The 25,035-nt window shown below is 37.9% G+C and overlaps 1 protein-coding gene across 5 annotated transcripts in view; it reads left to right on the forward strand.

Moving 5' to 3' along the window:
• CTNNBL1 (catenin beta like 1) overlaps nt 1-25,035 on the forward strand; it is a 161,133-nt gene that overhangs the window by 64,203 nt on the left and 71,895 nt on the right. For all 5 annotated transcript variants that reach the window (XM_072800986.1, XM_072800985.1, XM_072800982.1 and 2 more), the window contains exons 7-10: nt 373-464; nt 9,318-9,390; nt 9,626-9,684; nt 11,172-11,320. In XM_072800986.1, coding sequence (XP_072657087.1) covers nt 373-464; nt 9,318-9,390; nt 9,626-9,684; nt 11,172-11,320 — 373 coding nt within the window. The remainder of the gene's footprint in view (nt 1-372; nt 465-9,317; nt 9,391-9,625; nt 9,685-11,171; nt 11,321-25,035) is intronic.

A 25,035-nucleotide genomic window follows, 5' to 3' on the forward strand; every position in this document is an offset into this window, starting at 1 on the left:
AGTCCCCTGTGTCTTTGGTTACAGGTCCCTGGGACTACAGTACAATGAGGACTAAGAATGCCTTCCTAGGCAAATAGCCACCTTTCTGTGTGTTCTGCTCTAGTGTGGTTCCCTATTAGCACAGAACATCTATCACTTACTCCTTTTGTGAATTTCATCATTTTCAGTTATGAGTTTTAGTTGCAATGTTACTTGAATTAAAAATAAACCATAGAATCTCCCTGGTTAATCTAATAATGACAATACAGCATCTGGCTAGGAGGAATACTGGAAGTCAGAGGAATATGGGGCTTGTCCTGGGAAAGGAAACAAGCTTGTTGCAGATGGAAACAAAATTGCCCTCCCAAATGACTGGCGTCTGTCTCCTTTCAGCTATTGTGGAAAACATGGCAGAGTTCCGACCTGAGATGTGTACTGAGGCTGCCCAGCAGGGTCTTCTGCAGTGGCTATTGAAGAGGCTGAAGGTCAGTTTGGCATTGTGGGACCCTAGCTCACATTGTTCTTTGCTCTGGGCCTGGCTGAAGCTGGGTCACTGGCACAGATGTTTGTCCTTTTTTGCTTTGGGATCTAGTTTGGGAATCTTTCAGACAATCTTTCTCTTGTCTCTTTCTTCTTCGTTTTGTTTTGTTTTGTTTTGTTTTTGTTTTTTTAAAGAAGAGGCTTTAAAGTACCCTTTAGGGGCACCTGGATGCCTCAGGGGTTGCTCATCTGCCTTTGGCTCAGGTTGTGATCCCAGAGTCCTGGGATCCAGTCTCGCATCAGGCTCCCCGCAGGGAGTCTGCTTCTCCCTCTGCCTAGGTCTCTGCCTCTCTGTTCTCTCATGAATAAATAAATAAAACCCTTTAAAAAAAAGTAGCCTTCAATATCTCTGAAAATATTATAAACATTTTTAAATACGAATTCATGTGGTACAGAAGGTTTAAAACTGAAAGTAAAAGCTCCCCTCAGTAGATTCCTTCTAATTCCATCTGCCAGAGGCAGCCACTATTAGCAATATTTTACCTGTCCTTCAAGAAGTTTTCTGTGTATCTGGGAGTGTGTGTGTTTCACAAACAGAATTATATAGTATTTTATTTTGCAAGTTGGTTTTTTTCACTGAACTAAGAGCTGCCTAATATTCTTTTTTTTTTTTTTTAAAGATTTTATTTATTTATTCATGAGAGACACAGAGAGAGAGGCAGAGACCTGGGCAGAGGGAGAAGCAGGCTCCCTGCGGGGAGCTTGATGTGGTACTCAATCCCAGGACCCTGGGATCATGCCCTGAGCTGAAGGTAGCTGCTCAACCACTGAGCCACTCAAGTGTCCCAGTACTCTGTTTTATGCACATATCAAAATTAATTTAACCATTCCCCTTTTTATAACACTTTTTCATTGTTGCATAATAATTTTCCACTGTTGTAAGAAGTACTACAGTGAATATTCATATACACATTTTTCCTTGCATACTTCTGTTAGTTTTTCTGTAGGATAAACTCCTAGAAGTAGAATTGATAGATTGGAGGATACACACATTAATATTTTTGGTGAGTTGTCCTGCATAAAAGCTGCCCCACTGATTTCAGGGTATCTGTTTCCCCTAGCAACATCTGATACTATCAGACTTAAAATTTTGTTAATCTGCTAAATGAAAACAGATTTGATTTTATTTTGGAATTTTAAAATCAGGGAAAGAATATTGGCTACCGCTTGTTTGTTAGCTACTCATCTCTTTTAGTTTACTATTTATAGCCTTTGTTCATATTTATATTTCTTTTAGATTATTTATTCTCTCTTCTTCGTATAGATCTTTTGCTGTCTTTTTAACAATTAGTGCTGTCCCATAGAGTAAATGAGAAATGAGAGAGGCAAGAGCTTCTCTTAAAAGAGTAGTTTTAGGGGCACCTGGGTGGCTCAGTGGTTGAGCATCTGCCTTCGGCTCAGGTTGTGATCCTGGAATCGAGTTCCATATCGGGCTCCTCATAGGGAGCCTGCTTCTCCCTCGGCCTATATCTCTGCCTCTCTCTGTGTCTCTCATGAATAAATAAATAAAAATCTTTAAAAAAAAAAAAAAAAAGAGTAGTTTTAATCACAGGTGTGATGGAAGGCAGTTTGGGACTGCTTATATGCTACTGAATTGGTCCTCAGGCAAGCAAGTATCCCCAGCTTTTCTGTGAGAAGGAGGCATTTTACAGCTAGAAGTATTCATGGCCTTGCTATGCTTCACAGCCTTACAGAGATCCAGAAAGTCTGAGGTATGTCAGGTCAGATTACCCTCTACTGTCTGGCAGGGCCCAAGAAGAATGTTCTGCCTAAGATAGCATATGCCTCACAATTACTCTTCTTTCTGACAATTGAATTCTTCCATAGTGCTACTTATTTAACCATTTGTTTTCATGAAATCTATAACAGACTTCTACAGCTTGACTTGATATTCAGCTGATACTACCGTCAGTGGATATGGGCACATGTGCCTTACAGAGTATAAACTTAGTGCATAGTTCAGTAGATTACAACTCCTTTTCTCTCTCTCTCTCTCTCGCTCTCTCTCTCACACACACACACACACACACTCTCCTACCTTTTAGGAAAAAAAAATCAGGTCTGATTAATTCATGCAGTGTCATCTTTGGAACTTCTTTTGACCTCCTCTCATGGGTCTTGATGTCCTTTGGTTTTAGGACTAGACTTGTTTCCCCATGTAGTTCTCAGTTTCTTTCCTCAACATTCAACACGTTTTTATTCTCCAAAGCCTTAAAACATTTTGGGAGTGAGGAGTGGAGGAGAGGAAAGTCCAACACAGAGTTGAGGGGACAGGATAGACGGCAGGGACCTGAGTTGTTGCTGGGGTGGCCATAGGTGAGAGGTCCAACCTTAAAATACACAAAACAATTCAATAGCTCTTGTCTCTGAAGTCAAGACCAATTTCTTTAAGTTCCTTGAGAGTTCCTTCATTTGCTTCAGGGATCCGTCATTAAACCAGGATGTCAGGCCGCCTCTGCCCTTTGAAAGGTGTTGAAACTTGCCAGTCTTTTTTTGAAATGGTAACAGGAAGGGAAATTGAGACCTTTGGGGGTTTTCCTTGGATTCCATTACCCTAATGAGAGTAATAAAGAGTCCCACTCAATAGTCTAGCAAGCCAGTGATTCTTGCCTTTTAGGCACAGTGTTAATGTAATCCTCAGGGCATAAATAGCCATGTTGCTCTCTCTAAAACAGTTTTTTGAGGTTTCGGGGTATCTAAACATTAAAATGCTATTAGGTTATTTTACTAGTAAGCAAATGCCCTTAGAAAAATCCTGTCTGCCCAGAACATTAATGAGAATCCTGCTTAAGGGTGAAGCCAGCAAGAAGGTATGTTTTTAAAAATAATGCCTTGTGCTTTTTTCTCATAATCTGGGAAAGTGCTTGTTATAATTTTCACTATCATAAACATACTGAATTTGAGTGCTGGATCTCTAAAAAATACAGATTTCCAGACACATTGTCTCAGTCTCTGTCTTTGGTATATTTTAGAGAAGTTCCACCTATGATTCTAATGGACAGCCTTCACTAATACCCTCTGCTCTCTGGAGATGTGAACATTATTGTTACCCAGTTTAATTCCGCACTACTGGACTAGATTTAAAAACTCCCATTTTCAGTGTGCTATTCCCTGTTCAAGGACCTCCCTCTATACGATCCTGATGACCTCTGCCTCAGATCCTCTGCCTACTTTTAAAGTCCCCTTGTACTTGGCCTCATTTGACGTTCTCATGTCTCACTTTTTAAATGTTAGCCTTGCTACCTTTCAGACATCTTTTTTACCTACCCCCTGATCTGCAACGGTCAGAATTATTTTGACCTTTGTATCTGTCTTTGTTCATTCCCCTCCCTCTACCAGGAATGAGTCCTGTCTTTCTTATATACTTCTCAGTTACACGCAGCCTTCATTAACCAGTTTAAGTCCCTACTCTTCCATGTAGCCGCCATCAATTTTACAACTGAAAGGAAATTTATAACTTCTATCACAGATTAAAAAAAAAAATCAAGACCTATAGAGAGTAAATGCCTTGCCCAAATTCATACAGCTAATTAGAGAAGAGCTAGAATTAAATGCAAGACTCCAGACTTTCTTCGTGCACTATTTCCATGGCACTACTTTGCTTCCAGCCCATACTCTTGTCTGAATTTCAGCCATTTTACTTTTTTCCATCCTGGTTCTTTTGTGGGAGGCAGCAGATCTGGGTTCTGACCTGTACTATAACTGTGACATTTATCCTCTTGAAGCATTTTTTTATCACCTGGCAGACTTTTTTGGTATGCGTGCTTATTGTCTTTCTTTAAGTATCCTTCAACTCTTTAAAAGCAAGATCTGGGGATCCCTGGGTGGCGCAGCGGTTTAGCTCCTGCCTTTGGCCCAGGGCGCGATCCTGGAGACCCGGGATCGAATCCCACATCAGGCTCCCGGTGCATGGAGCCTGCTTCTCCCTCCACCTGTGTCTCTGCCTCCCTCTCTCTCTCTCTCTCTCTCTCTGTGTGACTATCATAAATAAATAAAAAATTTTAAAAAAAAAGATTTTAAAAAAATAAATAAAAGCAAGATCTGGGTCTCCATTACATTTGCATCTCCTCTCAATTGTTAAGTGTGGTTCCTGGCAACATGTTAAAAATGCAAAGTCTTGAACCTATGCCTTGACCCACTGACTCTGCCCATCTTGTGTGAGACTAGCAATCTGTTTTAACAAGCGCTCCATGTGACTTGGATGCAGGTTAACGTCAGAGAACCACCATCTTCGAATACTTAACGTTTACGTTTCTTGTTAAACGTTACTGTTTAACTGATCATATCATATTTATTCAGTTGTCTTTCAGTAATTCTTTCAGTAATTCTACCTTGATGAGGCCTCTTTTTGCACTGGTAGCCTAGCAGTATATAGAGATACTCATGGATTTTTTCATCCACTAAATGAAATTTCACTAATTTGTGCTAAGAGGATGAAACCCATTGCAGAGAATTGCATTAAATGGGTTAGCAAGTGAGCAGATAACAGGAATGTGAGACCATCACAGTTCATTTTTATGGGAAATACAAGCTTATTAGGATGTTGTGTACTATTGAAAATAACACCAAAACCCAAAGTTTTGTTTTTCCTTTTCTAAAAAACACAATTAAAAATCCCTTTGTTTCCCAGTTAAATCACCATTTCTAAAACAGTTGCAACATTTAGCATATGAGCTAATTAATTGAGAATTGACTACATTATACTACACGTACAACTGGTTGATGGGAAGTTCTTAGCCTCCTATGACCAGGAGCTGGGATTTTACAGGGCACAATCTGCTTCAGCAATTGTACAGAGCTCTAGATGTGTCTGAACCTGCCCCATGTGTTCCAGGTACCAGAGGTGAGCTGCAGAAATAACCTGCAGATTCTGGCTGCAGGTGGCAACATAATTGTTTTGTACTTTCCAAAAAAGCAGCAGTTCCCAAAAAGGTGAAGTTTAATTTTATTCAAAGCTAGTACATGCTGAGTACAAACCTATGCTTGACTCTATAATTACTCTGACAGCTGAAAGATTTAGGATCACCAGGTTCCTGGATAGAAGAGAGCCCACAGAAGCTTCAAGTCCCGATGGGACTCATCGGTTAACTTTGCAAACTCCAATAGACTGTACCTACTAAATGAATTCTCCTTTCTCCTGATTTTCACTAAATAGCTTTTTGTAATTTGGCAGTTTGATATTTTGGAGGCTTGGAGGCCATCACCTCTGGCTGAGATTTAAATAGAAATAAAACTTCTTTGATGACTCTTTGTCTTTGGTTAAATGTTTAAGATTAGACTACTTCCTTCCCACCTGGCCCACAGTTTCCTTTATTTGTTTCCCACAAGATTAAAATTTTTGGTAGTCATTACCATCACCATAAGTTTTCCCCATCTGATTATGAGTGTCAATGCATTAGCTGTTGACTATATGGGAATTGCTATTCTAGATACTTCACATACATTATTTCTGATCTTCACAACCTTCCAAGTGGGTGCTGCTATCCTCCATTTACAGATGTGGGAAGAATTCCACACAGGGGAAGTGATTACCCCAACTCCATGTGAAATATGTGGCAGAGCCCGTGACAGTTTGGTCTGGGTATCTCGAAAGCCTCCCTCTCTTGCCAGGGTGCTTCCCAGCTGGTACCTCTTTCAGGCTCTGAGGCATTTTAGGACTCAGTGTTGGGGAGTTATGGAGGTCTAATAATTTTGACTTTCTGATTAGATTTCCTCCTTCATACCAGTTTTTCGAAGGACCTATATTTTAATAGAAAAAGTGATGAAATAATGATTATTATGATTTTTAAAAATTTACTTTGGGCAAATTGTAAACTCCTTGAAGTATCACAGCAAAAGCTGGAGATTTCCTGGGGGAATCAGGAATTCTCAATAGAGGAGAACTAGCTGTTGAGTGCCGATGATGTTGTATATTGGTTAATTTAATCCAACCACCCCAACGGGAAATTATTACTTATTTTTACTTAACATAAGAGAAATTGGGTGAAAGAGACAGAGTAATTTGGCCAAGATCATATAGCTGGTCACCATTAGAGCTGAGATTCTAACCTGGATATTTCTGATTCCAGTCATGGTAGTACCTAATATGTGTTAGATACTTCCATGTTACCTTATTTAATTCTCATAGTAACTCTCCTGATGTTGTGTTATTATTTATTTTTTAATTTTTATTAGGTTGTTCTTTTATTATTTGCTTTTTACAGATAAGGAAACAAGACTGAGAAATATTTCTTGAGTCATAAATGGCCACTCTAAAGTTCATGGTGCCTTGGATGTCTTGGGAATTTTGTTTTTACAGTGCTCCTATGCCAGAAAGGATCTAACAATCATGTTTGTTTTAGGTCCAAGGAATTTAATGCATATTTATGTCCTAACAATGTAGTAGCCATTTGAAAAAGTAATATACATGAATTAAAAGAAAATACTTTTTTCTTTTATACTTAAATACCACAGTTACTTACTAATAGATATGTGTGCCTTTTGAGTACTGCGCAACTAAAACCTTGAAATCCAGTTGAATACCATTACCCTCATTCCTTTTCTACATTGATTTTCACACAGTTTCCTTTATTACAGCAGCCACTAAAACCCAGCTTCACAAAGATAGGATGTCATCAAAAGAGTTTACCTGGAGCTAGTAGTTAATGCAGTGCTCAACAGATGTCAAATGTCACGTGCTTTGTTTGGAAATTTTAAAATATCCTGCAGTGCCCTTGTCAATTGAGTTTCACACTTCAGGTACCTCGGCACACAGTTTGGGAACTACAGACTTTGTGTCCCATAGGTAGTACATGCTCATGAGTCAGACATAGGTGCATTGATCCTAGATTCTTGTTATATGTAACCATATAATAATTTTAGGAGTATTTTTATTTTTTTAAAGATTTTTTTTTTAATTTGTTTATTCATAGAGACACACACACAGGCGGGGGCGGGGGGAGCAGAGACACAGGCAGAGGGAGAAGCAGGCACCATGCAGAGAGCCTGATCTGGGACTCCATCCAGGGTCTCCAGGATCACACCCTAGGCTGCAGGCGGCGCTAAACTGCTGTGCCACCGGAGCTGCCCTTAATAGTATTTTTAAGTGCCGTAACAATGGACAAGTTTCATGTCTTATTTACCTGTGTACTTTCATGTTTAGTTCTTTGTCTTGTGTATAGTAGATGCCCAATAAATACTCATTGGAAAAAAAAAGAGAAAATCTCCCCTTTATCTTGGAGACAGGATTTATAAAAATCAAATAAAGGACAAGAGACCTTGAAACCACAGACAGGCTATGATGTCTTTTGGCTTCTTTTAGTTAAGTGTATCTTGTTTCAAAAGAGAACACTTGTACTTGAAAAGCTGTATATAAGTAAAGTGGTGTGGCTTAAATAATTTAAAATACCAATACTTATGATTTAAATAATATGAGTAGATAATTTTATTAGCAAATACTTGAATGTGATAGAGTTGCTCATCTCTAGGCTTACCACTTTTGAATTTTGATTTTTAAACAACTGCTTTCCTTAAAGTGGAACACACTACAGATTGCATTTAAACCCTGGCTGTTATACTGAATTTCTTGAAACAAGGCCTCAAGCTTGCCCAGGGAGCATACCTTGCAGTCAGTACACGTAAGACTTTGCATTAACAGATCTTTTAACCTAAGATGGTCAGCTTCCTGAAACTCTATGGGGTGCACTTAGGCTTGACGAGAAAGACGTGCATAGAAAACTGAAAAGTTGCTGGGCATTGCTTCATTAGGGGCCACTCTTCCTTCTTGAGTACAAAATCAATGTCCAAACAGAACTGTGAATAGCACTAAGGTGACGGAAGTGTTAGCTGTAAGATGAACACTTCCCTGTCCTTTCCAGGGACAGAAATTATTTGTCATTTCAAAAACCTGGATAGGTAACAAGGCTGCTGCTGATTAACAGTTGTTGTCTACATGCCTGCATTTTAAGGATCAAGGGACAGTAAATAAAAACATATCAGTGAGATTTGCTCCTCTCTGTGCACCTTTATCCGAAGGTACCTTATTAATGGTGAGATATTTGAGTCTCTCTGCTGAAGCAACGATGTGGACAGCCATAAAAGATGGTCTCTGCAATAGATATGTTCCCTCTGAAACACCAAGTAGCAGAGCATGCATCAGGGAAAGAATTGTGGGTAGTAATTTGGTTGTTAAAATATTAACACATTTCTGCATTTTTAATGTGGTTTCCTTTTTAAATAGTAGGCAGATTATGGCACATGAGCAGATAGGTTTATGATTTCAAATTAAATTTTAAGCATTAAAAAAAATCCAAAAGGAACTACTTTGTTATAAATACATTCAACTAATCTAAACAAGAACTTGCTTTCTTTTTACCTTCTCTGATCATCTGTCAGCTAATTTACAGCCTAATTTTATGATTGTAATATGTGAACAAAACTTCATAATGGATTTTAGTCTTACAATTTCAAAACTTTCAAGTATTCCACTAGTTCACATTTGAGTAACTAGATAGCAGTCCCTGGGCTCAAAATGGGAAATCTGGGAAGGCTTCTCTGAGGAGGTGACTTTCATCCCTGGGCATTAGCAATGTGAGAGCCACTGTGTACATCTGCCATTTATGGTTTTACTGCGTAGTATTTGAGTCTGATCTCTTTGAGAGCAGAGGCAGACTTTTTTTTTTTTTTTCCCTTAACCTCCCTTTTTGCTTTCTAACTTCTGTTCTCTAACTCAGATCCTAGTTCTTATGAAAAATTAGTTTCTGGGGAAGTAAGCAAGGCCTGTTAACGTTTTTTTTTTTATTTCTCCTATTTCCCCACAGGCAAAGATGCCTTTCGATGCCAACAAACTGTATTGTAGTGAAGTGCTGGCCATACTGCTCCAGGACAATGATGGTGAGGCTCCCTCTCGGTATTGATATTCTGTTAGGATAGGAGCCAGGCTTGTTTCAGATCATGACAGCAAGCTCTCTTGCCTTTGGCATCCCCTTGCTCTCCCTCTCGCTCTCTGTGCAGCTTTTGTACTCTGTCAAGCTGTATTGATTTTGTTTGCTGATGTATCAGTGTTAGACGGCTGTAAAATCTGACAGTTAGCTTCATTTTTTTCTTCCTCTTTTTTTTCCCCTTTTAGAAAACAGGGAATTGCTTGGGGAGCTGGATGGAATCGATGTGCTTCTTCAGCAGTTATCCGTGAGTAATTCTTATGCTTCCTGTCTGCCATGAAGATACATGGCCTGCTTTAAATGGGAGGTGGAGCTGGAAATTGTGGGAAGAAATAGGCCATGTGATGCAAACCATATGGAGTATGTTGGCAGGTTTGAGGTTACAGTGGAGCTACATAGTTTACCTCCTTTTCTTAGTCATTTGCTCTCTATGGCCAGATATCACTGGCTATATCTGCTATGGATTTTCTCCATCTTCTGATATTTGTCAATTCAGGAGAGGTGTGCTTCCAGCTCAAGTGTATATTCTTGGGCCAAGAATACCAAATTATTTTCAGTTGACCCACTCCCAAGACTGTTTACTTCCTTTCCTTTCAATCTGCCAGTAAAATGGATTCTATTCATTTAGAATCCAGATAAGCTCAAGGAGTACAAGTTCCAATGCAGTGGGATAGAGGTCACAGAGGAGGACAAGGAAGGATGTGGTTCTAGAGGCTGGAATAAGAAATCAGAAAATGCCATTTTCTCATTATAAGAAATGTAAGTCTAGTTGAAATGTTCTGCTGGCATTCTGAAAACACTGTTAAGATTTCTTCTAACAAATTTCATCTGTGCTATTCCAAAACCAAGACTGAAAATAGATCATTTGGATAAAATCTTGAGTGTTGGGAGTGTCTGAGATGTCAGTTTGCATACAGCTGCCATCTTGGTGCCAGCAGCAGTCTGAGTGGCTTGGCCTCTACCCCAAAACATAGAGCTTTGAAATGTGAATATGTTTCCAGTTTTCTGGGAAGGTGCTTAGTCCTGTTCTGCAAGATTATTGATCATTTTGTAGTAGACTCTATGGGTATGCATATACAGTTAAAAAGGCTTTCCTTTTAACTTGCCATATATTTCTGGCAGAGACAGAACTTCGGCTTTCATTAAATCCCATGATTTAGAACCACACCATGATTTAGAACCTCACCTGCTGTGTGAGACAGTTCAGTAGCCCTGATGGTTAGAGATATCTTCCTTAGGTTGTGGCCCTTCTGGATTGTGGTTTCTTTTAGAAGGAATGAAATGGGTCATGGTTGGTCTGGGTAAGTAGAGAGCTTTGGTGATAGCTGGCAAAGTTATTCCTTGACCTGGAGATGGTGGTTTTAGCTGTACATGCCTTTTATGGAATTTTCTCTATCTGTGTTCTATTTCATAGCAAGAGGGTTTTGTTCATTTGGTTTTTTGTTTTTTTTTTTAATCTGAGACAGATTAAAAAAAAAACACGAGTGGAACTCAATCACTCGTGGACCCCAGTGGTCAGTTGAGTGTTTTGCTTTTTTGTTTGAACTGATAGCTATCTAATACCTGTGACTCAGAAAGTCCAGTTTGTCTAAAGTGGAAGCTGGTGAGAATTTTGTTTAGTAAGCTTCTGCTTCAAGTTGTCGGGGTTATCAGGACAGGCTGACTTTGGAAATTGTTGAGTGCTGGCTGACATTCACTTAAGGCTTTGTGCTTTCTGGTGTTTTTGCTGGACAGGTGTTTAAAAGACACAATCCTAGCACTGCTGAGGAGCAGGAGATGATGGAGAATCTGTTTGATTCACTCTGTTCCTGCCTAATGCTCAGTTCCAATCGTGAGCGCTTCCTGAAGGGCGAGGGTCTGCAGCTGATGAATCTCATGCTCAGGTATGTTTCTTAGCTCCTAGTGCTCCCTCTTTTTCGTCCAGCTCCTCACTGTTGGCCCAAATTCCAGAACACATATCTGTGGTCTTTTAGTCCATTGAGTTTCCTAGATATGTAAAACAGTAAGGCCTTTAGGGGTGTGTGCATGTGCACATGTGGCATGTGCCTCTCTGTGTGTGGGTGTGGGTGTTGGGGGAGGGGGGGAGTCCTCTCTCAAGTTAGAGTGGATGAATAGAAAGTACATTTTGGTCTGTTTGTGCCCTGTTGTGTCAATTGGTGATATGACCATTCCATTAAAGGGAAATGTCTTTTTGCTCCTCCTCAGCTTACTCTGTTGGCTTTGGAAAATCTAGTCATGACCTTCTAAACTATGTCAATTTCTAAACTTTATATCACACGTAGACCTACCTATGCCATATATTTGTATTTTTGGTTTTTATATATCATTTTTATTTATACATATTTTTCATTATATATGATTTTTTTGCGAATTGCACATATGCTATCTGGCTAGCATAGGAGATATGAAAATGTGCAAGACAGTTCTAGAACTTTTCTTTATAGTACTTTCCTTTTAGATCTTTTATTATTTATGCTCTAATTCCTTAAGGTATTTAAAATGGTTATCGTGCTTAGTATATTTCATAGAATCCTAATGTTGGAAGTAAATGGGAGGTAGCTTGTATCAGTAACTCTTGAGAAATCTGGCTAAGAAGAGGAATAGGAAAATGGGAGTGGGGGGTGACCAGAGTATGTGATGGGGTCAAGGGACCATTTTTAAAACTGAGAGCCACTAGAGTGAGTTTGTGTGCCTGGAAGATGCTAAATATTATTATTCTTCATGAAATCCAGCTAGAGATTGTGCTCTTGAAACTTCTGTTAAACTAGTTCTTTTGAGGGGCACCTAGGTGGCTTAGTCAGTTGGACGTCTGCCTTCAGCTCAGGTGATGATCTTAGGGTCCTGGGATCCAGCCTCTGTGTTGAGTCTGGCTCTCTGCTCAGCAGGGAGTCTTCCTCTCCCTCTGCCCCTTCCCCTGCTTCTGTGCGTGTTTGCATGCTTTCTCTCTTTAGTAAATAAATAAAATCTTATTTAAAAAATCTAATTCTTTGAAAACAATTTTTTATAATTCAATAAATATATCTATTAAATATAATTTAGAATATAGACATGTGAAACTGCTGTTAAACTGCTGATAAGGTACTATTGTTAAGTGTCTTGCTGTGCTTATAAAGGAATGAGACAAGATTCCTGCCTCTACAAAGCTAAAAAGCAGCCATGTTACCAAAACACAACCCAACTTTGGGTGTAGATTTCTTTCAGTCCTTTTTCCTGTAATTATTTTTTTGTTTTTACCAGCTTTTTAGTCCTGTTACACATGTAATTTCAATACTTTTTTAAACTTAACATGACATTTCCTGTGCTGTGACATGATCTTTGTGAGAGTTTTCAATAACTGCATAATGGACTCTAAGGAAATAGAGCTTACTTAGTATTCTGTTGGTGATACTGAGACAATTTCTGTTGTTTTGATATTATAACAAATTCTACAACGACCATGTTTTTGTTTAAAACTACTTTTGTATTTAAGATTATCAAGGTATATGTTTCTAAAATATCTTCTCTTTAAAGGCCTATGTAGGGCTGGGGGCACAGTAGACCTCTTCGTTTGTCCAGTGCATTCCAGACCTTGAATTGATTGAAAATCTTCTTTTGTGGAATTGCTTTAAAAAATCTATTTCAAAGTGCAGAAAGGAGCATTGGAATTATTCAGAGGCCTTTAGTGTTCACTGATTTTTGCTAGCTTTACTCTCTTGAGTCTTTTGTTTGTTTATCTCCTTTACCCTTCTAATTGCCTGTCCTTTTGTTGAAATGACCCACCTTCTCTCAAGTAAATAGCATATAAAGAAGATGCATTTGGCTTCCTGGGCCTTCTAACCTTAAAACTGTACTCTACAGGGACTTTTCCCTAAGCTTCTTAAAGGTCTGAACTGCCAGTGTCTTTGGATGGTTGAGCACAAATATAAGTGATGTATTCCTGTAGCATATGGCTTGGTAATGTGCAGCAGTGGGGAGCTGAATAAATAACCAGAAATATGGATTATTCAAACAGGAATGCTGAGATTCTGGGAGCCTAATTAAAAAGGTGCTCCAAAAGCCTTAGAAACTGTACCTCTGTAGGATCTCCTAACTTTTCATTTTTGAATGCCAAAGTTACTGTTAGATTAATTCCTGTGCATTAACTAGCTATTTTAGCAGACTCAGCATTCCCTTTTTTCTCTTTCCCATGCTTCTTTGTTCTGTGTTATTTTACTTCTTCAGACTCCCAAATGGAAGGTTTAATTGGGAGGGAATTTTTTTTTCCTACTAGATTGATCCTGATCTTCTAGCAAGAGCTGCCAAGTTGCTCTCGGTCTAGAGAGAGACCCGTTCAGGACCTGGAGGCTGTAGCTCTAGAAGTTCAGGAAAATTTCTGTGGTCTCACTGCTCCTGAGTACGTTTCTTACTGTGATTCAGACACTGAGCAGTCATGAAATACCCTCCTGGAAAGGTGGCAGTGTGGGACAGCATGGAAGCATGGGCTTTGGGAATTGAGGTAAATGTGGGTTTGGAACATAGCTCTTTCACTGACTAATGGATATTTGGTGAGTTGCTAACCTTTCTGACCTCTGACTCTCAGTTTTTCATCTGAAAAATGGAAATAACAATGCCAAATTCGCAGGGATTTTTGTGGAAATTAAATTAATGTGGCTGGGACAGTTCTGCAGCTATTAAAACACTGATGAAGTACCATGTTAACTTACTATGTTAAATGCTAGGCTTAATACAGAGCTGAACAAGGTAGGATTCTTGCCTTTGAGAAACTTAATTGCTAGTGAGGGAGGCTGACGTAAGTAACTGCAATATAGTTTAATGTGTTATATAAACTGTTCCTCTTAAGTGTTTGCATGTCTGTGAGTTTTCTTTTACATTTCTGATTATTGATAAGCAAAAGTCATTAGCAAGATAGTCATTTACACACACATTATCACACACACATACCCCTGTATACTACCCAATTTGATATTTATCGACTGTATTGAAGCATAATTTATTTATAATAAACCCATTTTAAGTGTACGGTTTTAATTTTGACAGATGTGTGCATCTTTGTTTTCAGCACAATGAAGATATGAAATGGCCCTGTCCAATAGAAATATATTACAAGCAAGACATAGTTTTATATTTTGTAGTAACATGGAAAAAAGATGAAAAGAAACAAAATTAATTTTAATAATACAGTTTATTTAACCTAGTTTAATAAAAATCATTTCAACAGGTAATCAATAAAAAAGATTATTGAGTCATTTTACTTTTTTTTTCCTACGAAGTCTTTCAAGTCCAGTGCATATTTACATCTCAGTTCAGTGCTAAATTTTCATAAAGTACTTGCTTTGTATTTAGATTTCATAAAATTTACAGTTGAAAAAGTAGATTCTCACACCTGAGTTTCTTCAGACATACTTAAATGTTTCCTAATCTGAATCAAGTATCAATTTTTAAATTTAGATTGATTTAATCTGTTTTGTTTAGCCTATGTCACTCAGATTGTTTTTGAGATTTATTCATTTTGCATGTATCTGTAATTTGTTCTTGTTCATGTTTAATAGTATTCCATTATATTTCTGCATTCCAGTGTACCCATTTTTTACTTTATTCACCTTTTGATGAATATTTGGGTTGTTTCCAGTGTCTTGCTATTATTAATAAAGCTGCTTAAGTCTTTAGATTGAATATATTTTCATATCAATACCTAGGAGTGGAATGACTAGGTCATATTGGAAATGTAAGTTCACTGTTAGAAACCACCAAGACGTTTTCCAAAGTGGTTGTATCATTTTCTATTCCCTGCCTTCCTCCCACCCCAATAAGACATGAGAATTCTAGCCTCCTCAACACTTGGTGATTAGGTGAAATCTATTTAAGAATCCTCTCACTATGTTACTTCCTCAACCCTACCCTTATACCCACCCACCCACTTTCAAACGTTGAGGATTAGGGTCTAGCATCCTTGGCTTTCCACTATGGGAGCATTTGCCATCCTGTATGTTTATCTCTGACTGTACTATAAGACTCTTGAGAACAGAAACCAGGTCTTCTTCCTCTTTTGTCCCTAGTACCTAGCAATAGATACATATTAAGGTTCCTAGTAAATATTTTCTAAATGAATGAGAAAGATCTGAGAAACATTTTTGCTGTTTTAAATCATCAGGTTATAGAATTTCTAGCAAATCCCATTCATAGACCCAAAGAATGAGGAATGGCTTACTAAAAGCCAGTATAGTTGAGAGCTCAGTCTTCCACCTAGATATATTTAATCCTGGTTTTCCTTGTCAGATTTTTTAAAAGATTGATTGATTGATTGTTGATTGATTTTAGAGAGAGCATATATGTTCAGGGCAAGAGGGAGAGAGAATCCTCAAGCAGACTCCATATTGAGTACAGACCCTAATGTAGGGCTTAATTCCAGGATCTGAGCTGAAATCAAGAGTCAGCTGCTCAACTGACTAAGCCACCGAGGCACCCCTCCCTATTAGATTCTTTTAACATGTGAAGAACATGGTATAGGCCACAGGGTGGTTGTGAATCTGATCTTCAAGGCTCTGGGGAAGCCAGGCGTCAGCTGCAGTCCTGGGCTTGCTGCCCTGTCTGGCCTATGCTCCTGCTATGCTGCAGAGCAGAAGCCAGCACAAGTGTCCACACTTCAATTTATCCCCCTTTGGGACACTCAAACCTCTCAACAATCTTCTGCCATCATCCTTTGAGATATTTGAGGGCTATGGTTTAGGCATTCATTTCTTACAACCTTTCTACTCAAGGTCCAGAGAATTTCTTCATCCAGATTTGTAGTTTCTCAGCATTTGTTTATAGGGACTGTAAGGAAGTCTACTACCTCTTTGCCCTTACTGGACAGGCCTTTCTCCTCTGCTTTATCCTCCCACCCAGGTGTTAGTTTAGTTGTCAGGTGACTTTTTTTCATTCCTGTGTTAAGAGTATTTGGATTTTACAGTGCTTGACAGAATCAATAAGAAAAAAAAAAAAGCTTTTCATTTTTTGTTTTTCTTCTGTCAAAAAAAAAGCTTTTTATTTTTTATTTTTCTTCTTCCAGATGAAGACATTATGGAAAAGAAGAAAAGATTTTTGAGGTGATATTTAAAAATGGTACTCCTGCTATGGAAAAAGCAGCAGATAGCCATCTTAGCATCTAGGAAACCCCCGCCCTCCCAAAAGGAATTTCTCATTTAGTCAAAGTGTTTTGATAAGGAAGGAGAAAAGATGGGATGAGAGTAGAAGGCACAGAACCTCTTGGACAGTATATACTGTGTGTATATAGTATATACTCCCCCAATAGAGAAAAATACCGCTTCTTGTGGGTCCTCATTCTTTTGCTTTGAGTGTCAAGAGTTACAGTACAGGGAGGATGTTTGTGTGGTCTTTGGCCAGCAGTAAGAGTTAAGATACAAATATGAACCCAGGGATCCCTGGGTGACGCAGCGGTTTGGCGCCTGCCTTTGGCCCAGGGTGCGATCCTGGAGACCCGGGATCGAATCCCACGTCGGGCTCCCGGTGCATGGAGCCTGCTTCTCCCTCTGCCTGTGTCTCTGCCTCTCTCTCTCTCTCTCTCTCTCTCTCTCTCTGTGTGACTATCATAAATAAATAAAAAAAACTTAAAAAAAAAAAACAACAAATATGAACCCAGTGGTATTTTTGGAGTTGGGGATAGTTGAGAGAAAAAAGAAAATTTAGGAAAGTCACAATTTATTATACAACTTAACAGAACGATCAGATTCAGAGTGTCCAATTCATAGAAATAAGATTAATTTATACTTATAGGGGAATGGACATTTTAGAATTTAGTGGGACATGAGAGTAGAGCTATAGAAATGCTCTCATTGCCCCCTGAATGGAGACTGGTTTGCCATTTCTACACTCTTGGTTACAGATGTCTCTCCCTGGTAAGATGGCTGCTGCAAATTGAAGATTTCAATATATCAGCTTTAATTATAGACTGTACTCCAAATCGTTTGCTTCTTACCACCACAAAGCACTTTAAAAAACAAAACAACAGTATGTCCTTGTTTCAAATGGCTCAGTGTTCTTTAAGAAACAACAAAGCCAGTGGGAGACAGAAGAATTACATTGTCAGTTTCCTTGAAAATGTTGACATGAAGCTTATTGCTTCTGTTGTAAAACCCTGTTCCAGTTAGAAAGAGAAGAGACCACTGAGATCCCAAGGGATGTGTACAAATGCAGCTTGGGGTTGTGTAGCAGAAACAGAGTGAACCCATCTTGGTTATTAACTGTATAGATTAAAAAAAAAAAAAAAGGAAAGAGAAGGGTACATAGACACATCCCTTTAGGAACCACCATTTTTTTCCCCTTGAGATTTCTCAGTAAGATTTTCCTTAATCTAAAGAAAAGTGTCTCTGGCAAAGAAAACAAATAGAATGGCTATGGTATACCCTCTGCAAAGTAAGCTTTCGCAGGCCTGGTTCTGGACTGTGAGCTTGTACCAAAGTGTAAAGGTAGGCAGGCCAGCCTGGGGAGCTCTTTTAAACCTTGAAATTTTATTTCCTTGGTTTTCACCTTGTTCTGTATTGTTTTTGCTCCTAATGAACATGGGAAGGTTCAAATTTGATTGCATTTTTATTCTTGTGATCTTTTTCAGGTTTTTGTTCATTGTTTTTTAAAAGCTAGAGCCTTTTCTTCTGACTTTCAGTCTCCAGGATTCAACTGCAAAAGCAAAATAGTAATGCAAACATTTTAGAAATCAGCTATGCTTCCTAGTGGGGTTATATACAGTTTGTGCTCCAAGCTGCACACACTCATCCTGCTTGTTGTTTGTCCAACAAGCAAGCATTCCCTTTCCCCATTCACTGAATATTATCATTCTTTCTTAGATGGATAATAGTAGTTTGCACCTGTTCTCTGGGAACCAGAAAAACGCTTCAAAGCACAAAGTAATCCTTCCAACAGCCCTCCAGGCTGGCGTTACCTCTTCATAAATGGAAAGTGCTGTGGCTGAGAAGGCAGATTAAACTGAAGCAAGATTACTTGGCAGGAAATGGTAGAGGACCTGTCTGAGCCCTTCCATCAGACTTCATAGCTATTCATCATTCCAGTACAGCTAAATTGCACATATTTAAAGTACACAAGTTGATGAGTTTTGCAGTGTGTGTCGACCTATCATACCATCACTGCAAACATGACAACAAACATATTTATCATACCCAAATGTTTCCTTGTGCCCCCTTGGTAATCCATAACTCCTCTCCCTCTACCTCGTCTCTAGGCAACCATTGATTTACTTTCTGTCCATTATAGGTTAGTTTGCATTTTCGAGAACTTTATGTAAATGGAGTCATTCAGTATGTACTCTTTTTGGTCTGGCACATTGAACTATAATTATTTTGAGATTTGTTCACATGTATCAATAGTTCATTCCTTTTTCTTTGCTGGGTAGCATTCCATTTTATGAATGTATCGTGGTTTTATTCACTTGTTGATAGGCGTTTGGGTTTCCATTTTTTTGCTCTTATGAACGTAGTTATGAATATTCAGATACATTTCTTTGGGTAAACATATTTTTCATTTCTCTTGGATAAATACCTATGAGTTGAATTTCTGAGTCATATGATAGGCTTATGGCTAATTTCTAAGACACTATCGATCTATTTTTACAAGACTGTTATACCATATCATTTTTGTATTCCCACCAGCAGTGTATGAGACTTCCATTTTCTCCATATCCTCACTGATACTTGGTGTGGTCAGCATTTTTGTTTTAGTCATTCTTGTGGGTATCTATAGGTATTTTGTGCTTTTAATTTGCATTTCCCTTGTGGCTAATGAATTGGGCTTTTTTTCATGTGCTTATTTGCCATTCATACATTTTCTTTGGTGGTGTCTGTTCAATCTCTTGCCCATTTTGGCAGGGAAGGGGGTTTATTTGTCTTATTGTTGAATTATAACAGTTCTTTATACATCATAGAATCTTTTGTCAGATGTATGTATTACATATAGTTTCTCCCAGCCCATAACATTTTTTTTAAAGATTTTATTTATTTATTCACGAGAGACACAGAGAGAAGGCAGAGACATAGGCAGAGGAAGAAACAGGCTCCTCACAGGGAGCCTGATGTAGGACTTGATCCCAGAACTCCTGGATCACACCCTGAACTGAAGGCAGATGCTCAACCGCTGAGCCACCAAGGCATCCCTTGTCTTTTCATTTTTAGTCTTTTGAAAAGTTTTAAATTTTGATGAAATAATTTTTAAACTTGTTCCAGTGATCCCCCCCTCCCACCCCCCGCATTTGAGTAAACTTAAGTAGTGTCTTTCAAGAAATTCATTTTATCTTACTGGTCGAACTTAGTGGCATAAGGTTTTTTTGTGAATATTCCCTTATTCTTTAATATTGTAGACTCTGTAGTGATGTGCCCTCCCTTAGTCCCAGTGTTGGGCATTGATGTCTTTATTTCCTAATCAGGCTGGCTATCAATTTTGTTGATCTTGTTAGAGAATCAGGTTTTTCTTACTGATTTGTCTCTACTGTTTTGTGTTTTTTATGTCAGTGATTCTGCTCTGATCATTATTTTTTTGTCTGGTTATTTGGGATTTAATTTGTTCTTCTTATTTCTCAAGATAGAAATTGAAGATCATTATTTGAGATCTTATATTTTTTAAAAGATTTATTTATTTTAGAGAGCAAGTGTACAAGCAATGGGAGGGCTAAAGGGAGAGGGAGAGAATCTCAAGCAGACTCCCCCACCACCACCACCCCGAGCACAGAGCCTAATGTGAGGCTCAGTCTTACCACCTTGAGATCATGACCTGAGCCAAAATCAGGAGTTAACCATTTAACTAACTGAGCACACAGATGCCCTGAGATCTTGTTTTTAATATGTTTGACGCTATAAATTTCCCTCTTAATTGCTGCCTTAAACCTTTAATGTGTGATACACATTTTGATATATTGTATTTTCAGTTCAAAATATTTTTATTCAGTTCAAAATACTCAGATTTCTCTCTTCATCTCATCTTGACACATGAGTTATTTAGAAGTGTGTTATTTAGTTTCCAAATATTTGAGGATTTCCCAAATGATCTTTCTGTTTTTTATTTCTACTTTAATACCATTGTGGTCCGAGAACATACTCTATATGATTTGAATCCTTTTAAATTTATTGAGACTTGTTTTTGGCCCAGAACATAATCTATGTTGCTAAATATTCCTTGTGCATCTAAAAAGAATATTCTGTAAATATCAACTAGGTTAAGTTAGTGGTGATGTTTAAATCTTCTCTGTCCTTACAGATTTCCTATCTACTTATTCTATCACTTATTAAAAGGGGTTTTGAAACCTCTGACTATAATTGTAAATGTGTCTGTTTCTCCTTTGAGTTCTGGCAGTTTTTGCTTTATGTATTTGGAAATTCTTTGAGGTGATTAAACATTTATGAGTATATGCTGTTTGGCTTAATTGACTCTTTTATCATTATGAAATGACTCTCTTTATCCCTGATAATGTTTCTTGATCTGAAATCTACTTTGCTTGATACTAACATAGCCACCGCAACTTTCTGATTACTATAAGCATAATATATGTATACTATGTATACATGTATATACTATGTATAGTATATATGTATACTGTAAATTTGCTAACAGAATATCTGTTAGCAAATTTATAGTATACATCTTTAACGTATCACTGTCTTCAAATAGTAGTACACCATTTCATCTGTAGTACAACAATAAATTTCCATTTTTCCCTCCTGGTTTCTGTGCTATTGTTGTCATATATTTTACTCCTATATATGTTATAAATACCAATACATACTGTTTATCTTTTTGTTTGAATCAATTATGTTTTAAAGAGATTTTTAAAGTTAGAGAAAAGTCTTATTTTTACCAACACATTTGCCATTGTCAGTGCTCTTCATTCTTTTGTGTAGATTCAGATTTTCATCTGGTATCAGTTTCTTCCCAAGTGATTTCCTTCCACATCTCTTGTGCTGGTCTGCTGGTGAGGACTTTCATCAGCTTGGGTATGTCTGAAAAAATACTTGCCGCCTTCACTTTTGAATGATATTTTCACTAGGTATAGCATTCTATGTTAATAGGATTGCTTTTTTCCTTTAGTTCTCTTAACAGTTGCTTCACTGTCTTCTGGATTGCTTGGTTAGCCATGAGAAGTCTGTTGTCATTCTTCTGTTTTTTTTCTGTATGTAATACGTCCCCGTTTGTCTGGATGATTTTAGGATCTTCTCTCTTGCTGATTTTGGACAGCCTGATTATGATATATCTTGATGTAGTTTTCTTCATGTCTCTTGTGTCTAGCTTCATTGAGCATTTTGGATGTGTGGGTTTATAGTTTTCATCAAATGTGGAAAATTTTCAATCATTATATTTTTAAATTTTTTTCCCTGCCCCACCCTCCTGTCACGAACTCCAGTTACATGTATATTAGGTTATTTGAAGTTGTCCAACCACAGTTCACTGGTAATCTATTAATTTTTTTCAGTCTTTTTTTCTTTCTGTGTTTTATTTTAAATAGTTCTATTGTTATATATTCAAACTCACTCTTTTCTTCTGCACTTAATCTCATGCAGTGTACTGTTCACCAGACATTGTATTTTTCTTCTCTAGTTTCCCTGTTTCTAGTTAGCATACTGAAGTTTTTTTAACCTTCTTGAATATATCAAATATAGTTATAATAAAACCATTTTAATGTCTTCTGATTCTGTCATCCATGTAATTTTATTTTTGTCCACTTTGTGGTTAATATTTTCCTGCCTTGGGCAGCCCTGGTGGCGCAGCCGTTAAGCGCCGCCTGCAGCCTAGGGCGTGATCCTGGAGACCCTGGATCAAGTCCCACGTCAGGCTCTCTGCATGGTGCTTGCTTCTCCCTCTGCCTGTGTCTCTGCCTCTCTCTCTCTCTCTCTCTCTCTCTGCGTCTCTATGAATAAATAAATAAAATCTTAAAAAAAATAAAGTATTTTCCTGCCTCTTTAAATGCCTGTTTCTGAAATTTAAATATTGTGAATTTTTCAAACTTGTTGGATTCTGGATGTGTGTGCGTGTTTGTGTGTGTGTCCATGTCTCCTTATAAATATTCTTGAGCTTTGTTCTAGGATATAGTTAAATTACTGGGAGTAGTTTCCTTCCTTGGAGGCCTACTTTTAAGCTCTGTTAGGTGGGACCAGACTCACTGTTAGTCTATGGCTAATTTTGCCTCAGGACTGAAGCAGTACATCCTGAGTACTCCTGTGATGCACTATGAATTCACAAAGCTTTTCCCACTCCAGCTGGTGGGAACACAAACTATTCCTGGCCCTCAGTGAATTCTAGGCATTGTTTTCCCTTTCTTTTTTCAGGTGGCTCCTTTCAGCAGCCTTGGTTAGTTTCTTCCCATGGATGTCCTAATTAGCACTCCACTGAAGACTCAAAGAGACCCTCTGCATATCTCTGTGCAGCTCTTGGTCTGGTACCCTGCCCTGTGAGCTCCAGCTGCATTGATCCCCCCTACTCTACCCTGTGTCTCCACCCTGCTTTGAGCCCTGGAGACTCTCCAAGCAGCCAGTTGGGCTCATTGCTTGTGTTTCCCTCTCTTAAGGATCACTATCTTGGGCTACCTTATGTCAGGTGTCTAAAAACCATTGTTTTATGTGTTTTGTTCTTTTGTTTCTTTGTTTTAGGTGTGGGAGGGAATATCAGTTTAGTCCCTCTTACTCCATTTTGGCCCAAAGTGGAAGTCAAAGAGCATATTATCTATTTTTTAAAATACTTTCTAGTATACATTTTCTTAATATTTAATGCTCGTGGAAGTAATACAAATTACTTTTATGTACTGATCTTATATTAAGCAACTTTACTATATCACGTATCAGCTTGGTTTTGTTGCAATAGCAATTCTGCAACCTCAAGGACTTTCAGTGACAGATATTTATTTTTCACTCCCAATACATCCATCACTGGCCATCTGAAGTTCTGCTCCACATCTTTATCTTGGGATTCATGCTAAAGAACAGTGTTCAATGGAACATGACTTTCTCAGAGCAGAGAGAACAGACTGAATAACGTAATAAATCTTTAAACTTCTCCTGTAGAGATACATATATTACTTATGCTCACATTTTATTGGCCACAAAAAGTCACATGGCCAAGCCTGATGTCTGTGGTGCAGGAAGGGATGTATCAGCAGTGATATGTTTGAACTAGCTCATATAGGCTCGTGAAAGCTCACTGTGCACCTCTCTTTCCAACATCATGTCCAGTGGTATCACACTGGTAATTTGAATGAAAGTAGGTAATGGTGGAAGTATTTAAACCATGTAAATTGGAAAATACAACAAATCAGCACTTTTTTTTCCTGGAGAGTTAATTGTTAAACTTTTAGTCGCAAACCTCTGCGTATATGCACCTTTTGGAGAGGAGCAGTTAAGAGGTGAGAACAAGATTATTTTCTGTCACATCTCATTTCAAGAATTTGTTAGTTCGTGTGTGTGTGTTTAAATTTTACTAGCTGTGACTTCTAATGCAGTGTTGAATAGGAAGGAGTAGTGATTGGCAGCAGAGTTTTCTTATTCCTGGTGTTAAAGGAAATGTATTTTATTGAGTATAATGTTTGTTTTGAGTTTTTTTGGAGATAGCATTTATCAGATTAAGGCAATTTCTTCTCTTTCTGATGTCACAGATTTTACATAATGATCAATAATTTTATCAAATAATTTTTTTTCTGTATTTATTGAGATAGTTTTTTAATGTTAATATGGTGAAGATTACATTAACAGGTTTTCTGATGTTGAACCGACCTTGCATCCCTGGGAGAAGCCCATCTGTTTTATGTTTTCTAGGATTCTGTATTTTATTTAGGAATTTGATACTTATACCTGAGTGAGTTTGGCCTGTAAGTTTACTCTCAGAAATGTTTTGTTTGTTTTAGCTTTAGTAAATGAGTCAAATAACGCTCCTTATTTTTCTGTTTTCTCTAGGAGTTTAAGTAATACTATAATTATTTCCTTCTTGAATATTTGATAGTGATTGCTTCTGGACTTTAAATTTTCTTTGAGAGAAGATTTTATCTACTGATTGAGTTTTCTGAATGGTTATAGACCCATTCAGGTTTTCTTTTTATTTTTGTTGAGTTAGTTGGGGAAATTGTCCATCTCACCTGTTTTCCAGGTTTTTGAGTTTTTGGCATAAAATTATTCCTTATGTACTGTTGTCTTAATATCTGCTCTATCTGTAGTTCTCTTCCCTTCTGGTCATTCCCATTATTGGGGTTTTTGTGTATGCCTTTTCTCTCTTTCTTGTTTGCTCTTGCCAAAAGGTTGTCCATTATATTGGTCTTTTTGAAGAACTAGATTTAAGCTTTGTTAATCCTCTTTATTAGGAATTGGCCTGTGGTACAAATCTGGTTGAGGGCTGTTTTTCTGTGACCAGCAAGCTAAGAATGGTTTTCATATCTTTAAAGTGTCACATATATTTTAAAACACATATACACACACAAAGAAAAATATGCTACAGAAACCATGTAATAGCTCAGAAGCCTACAGTATTTTTTCTCTGGCCCTTTGCATAAAGTTTGCCAACCTGTGCTCTCTAGAGCCCTGGGTTTGGTCACTGATTGTTCATCTTATTTCACCATCAGCTCAGCCATACTGTGAGTAGTTTC

The sequence above is a fragment of the Canis lupus genome, chromosome 26 (assembly GCF_048164855.1).
Source record: "Canis lupus baileyi chromosome 26, mCanLup2.hap1, whole genome shotgun sequence".
In the NCBI taxonomy this organism is placed as follows: Eukaryota; Metazoa; Chordata; class Mammalia; order Carnivora; family Canidae; genus Canis; species Canis lupus.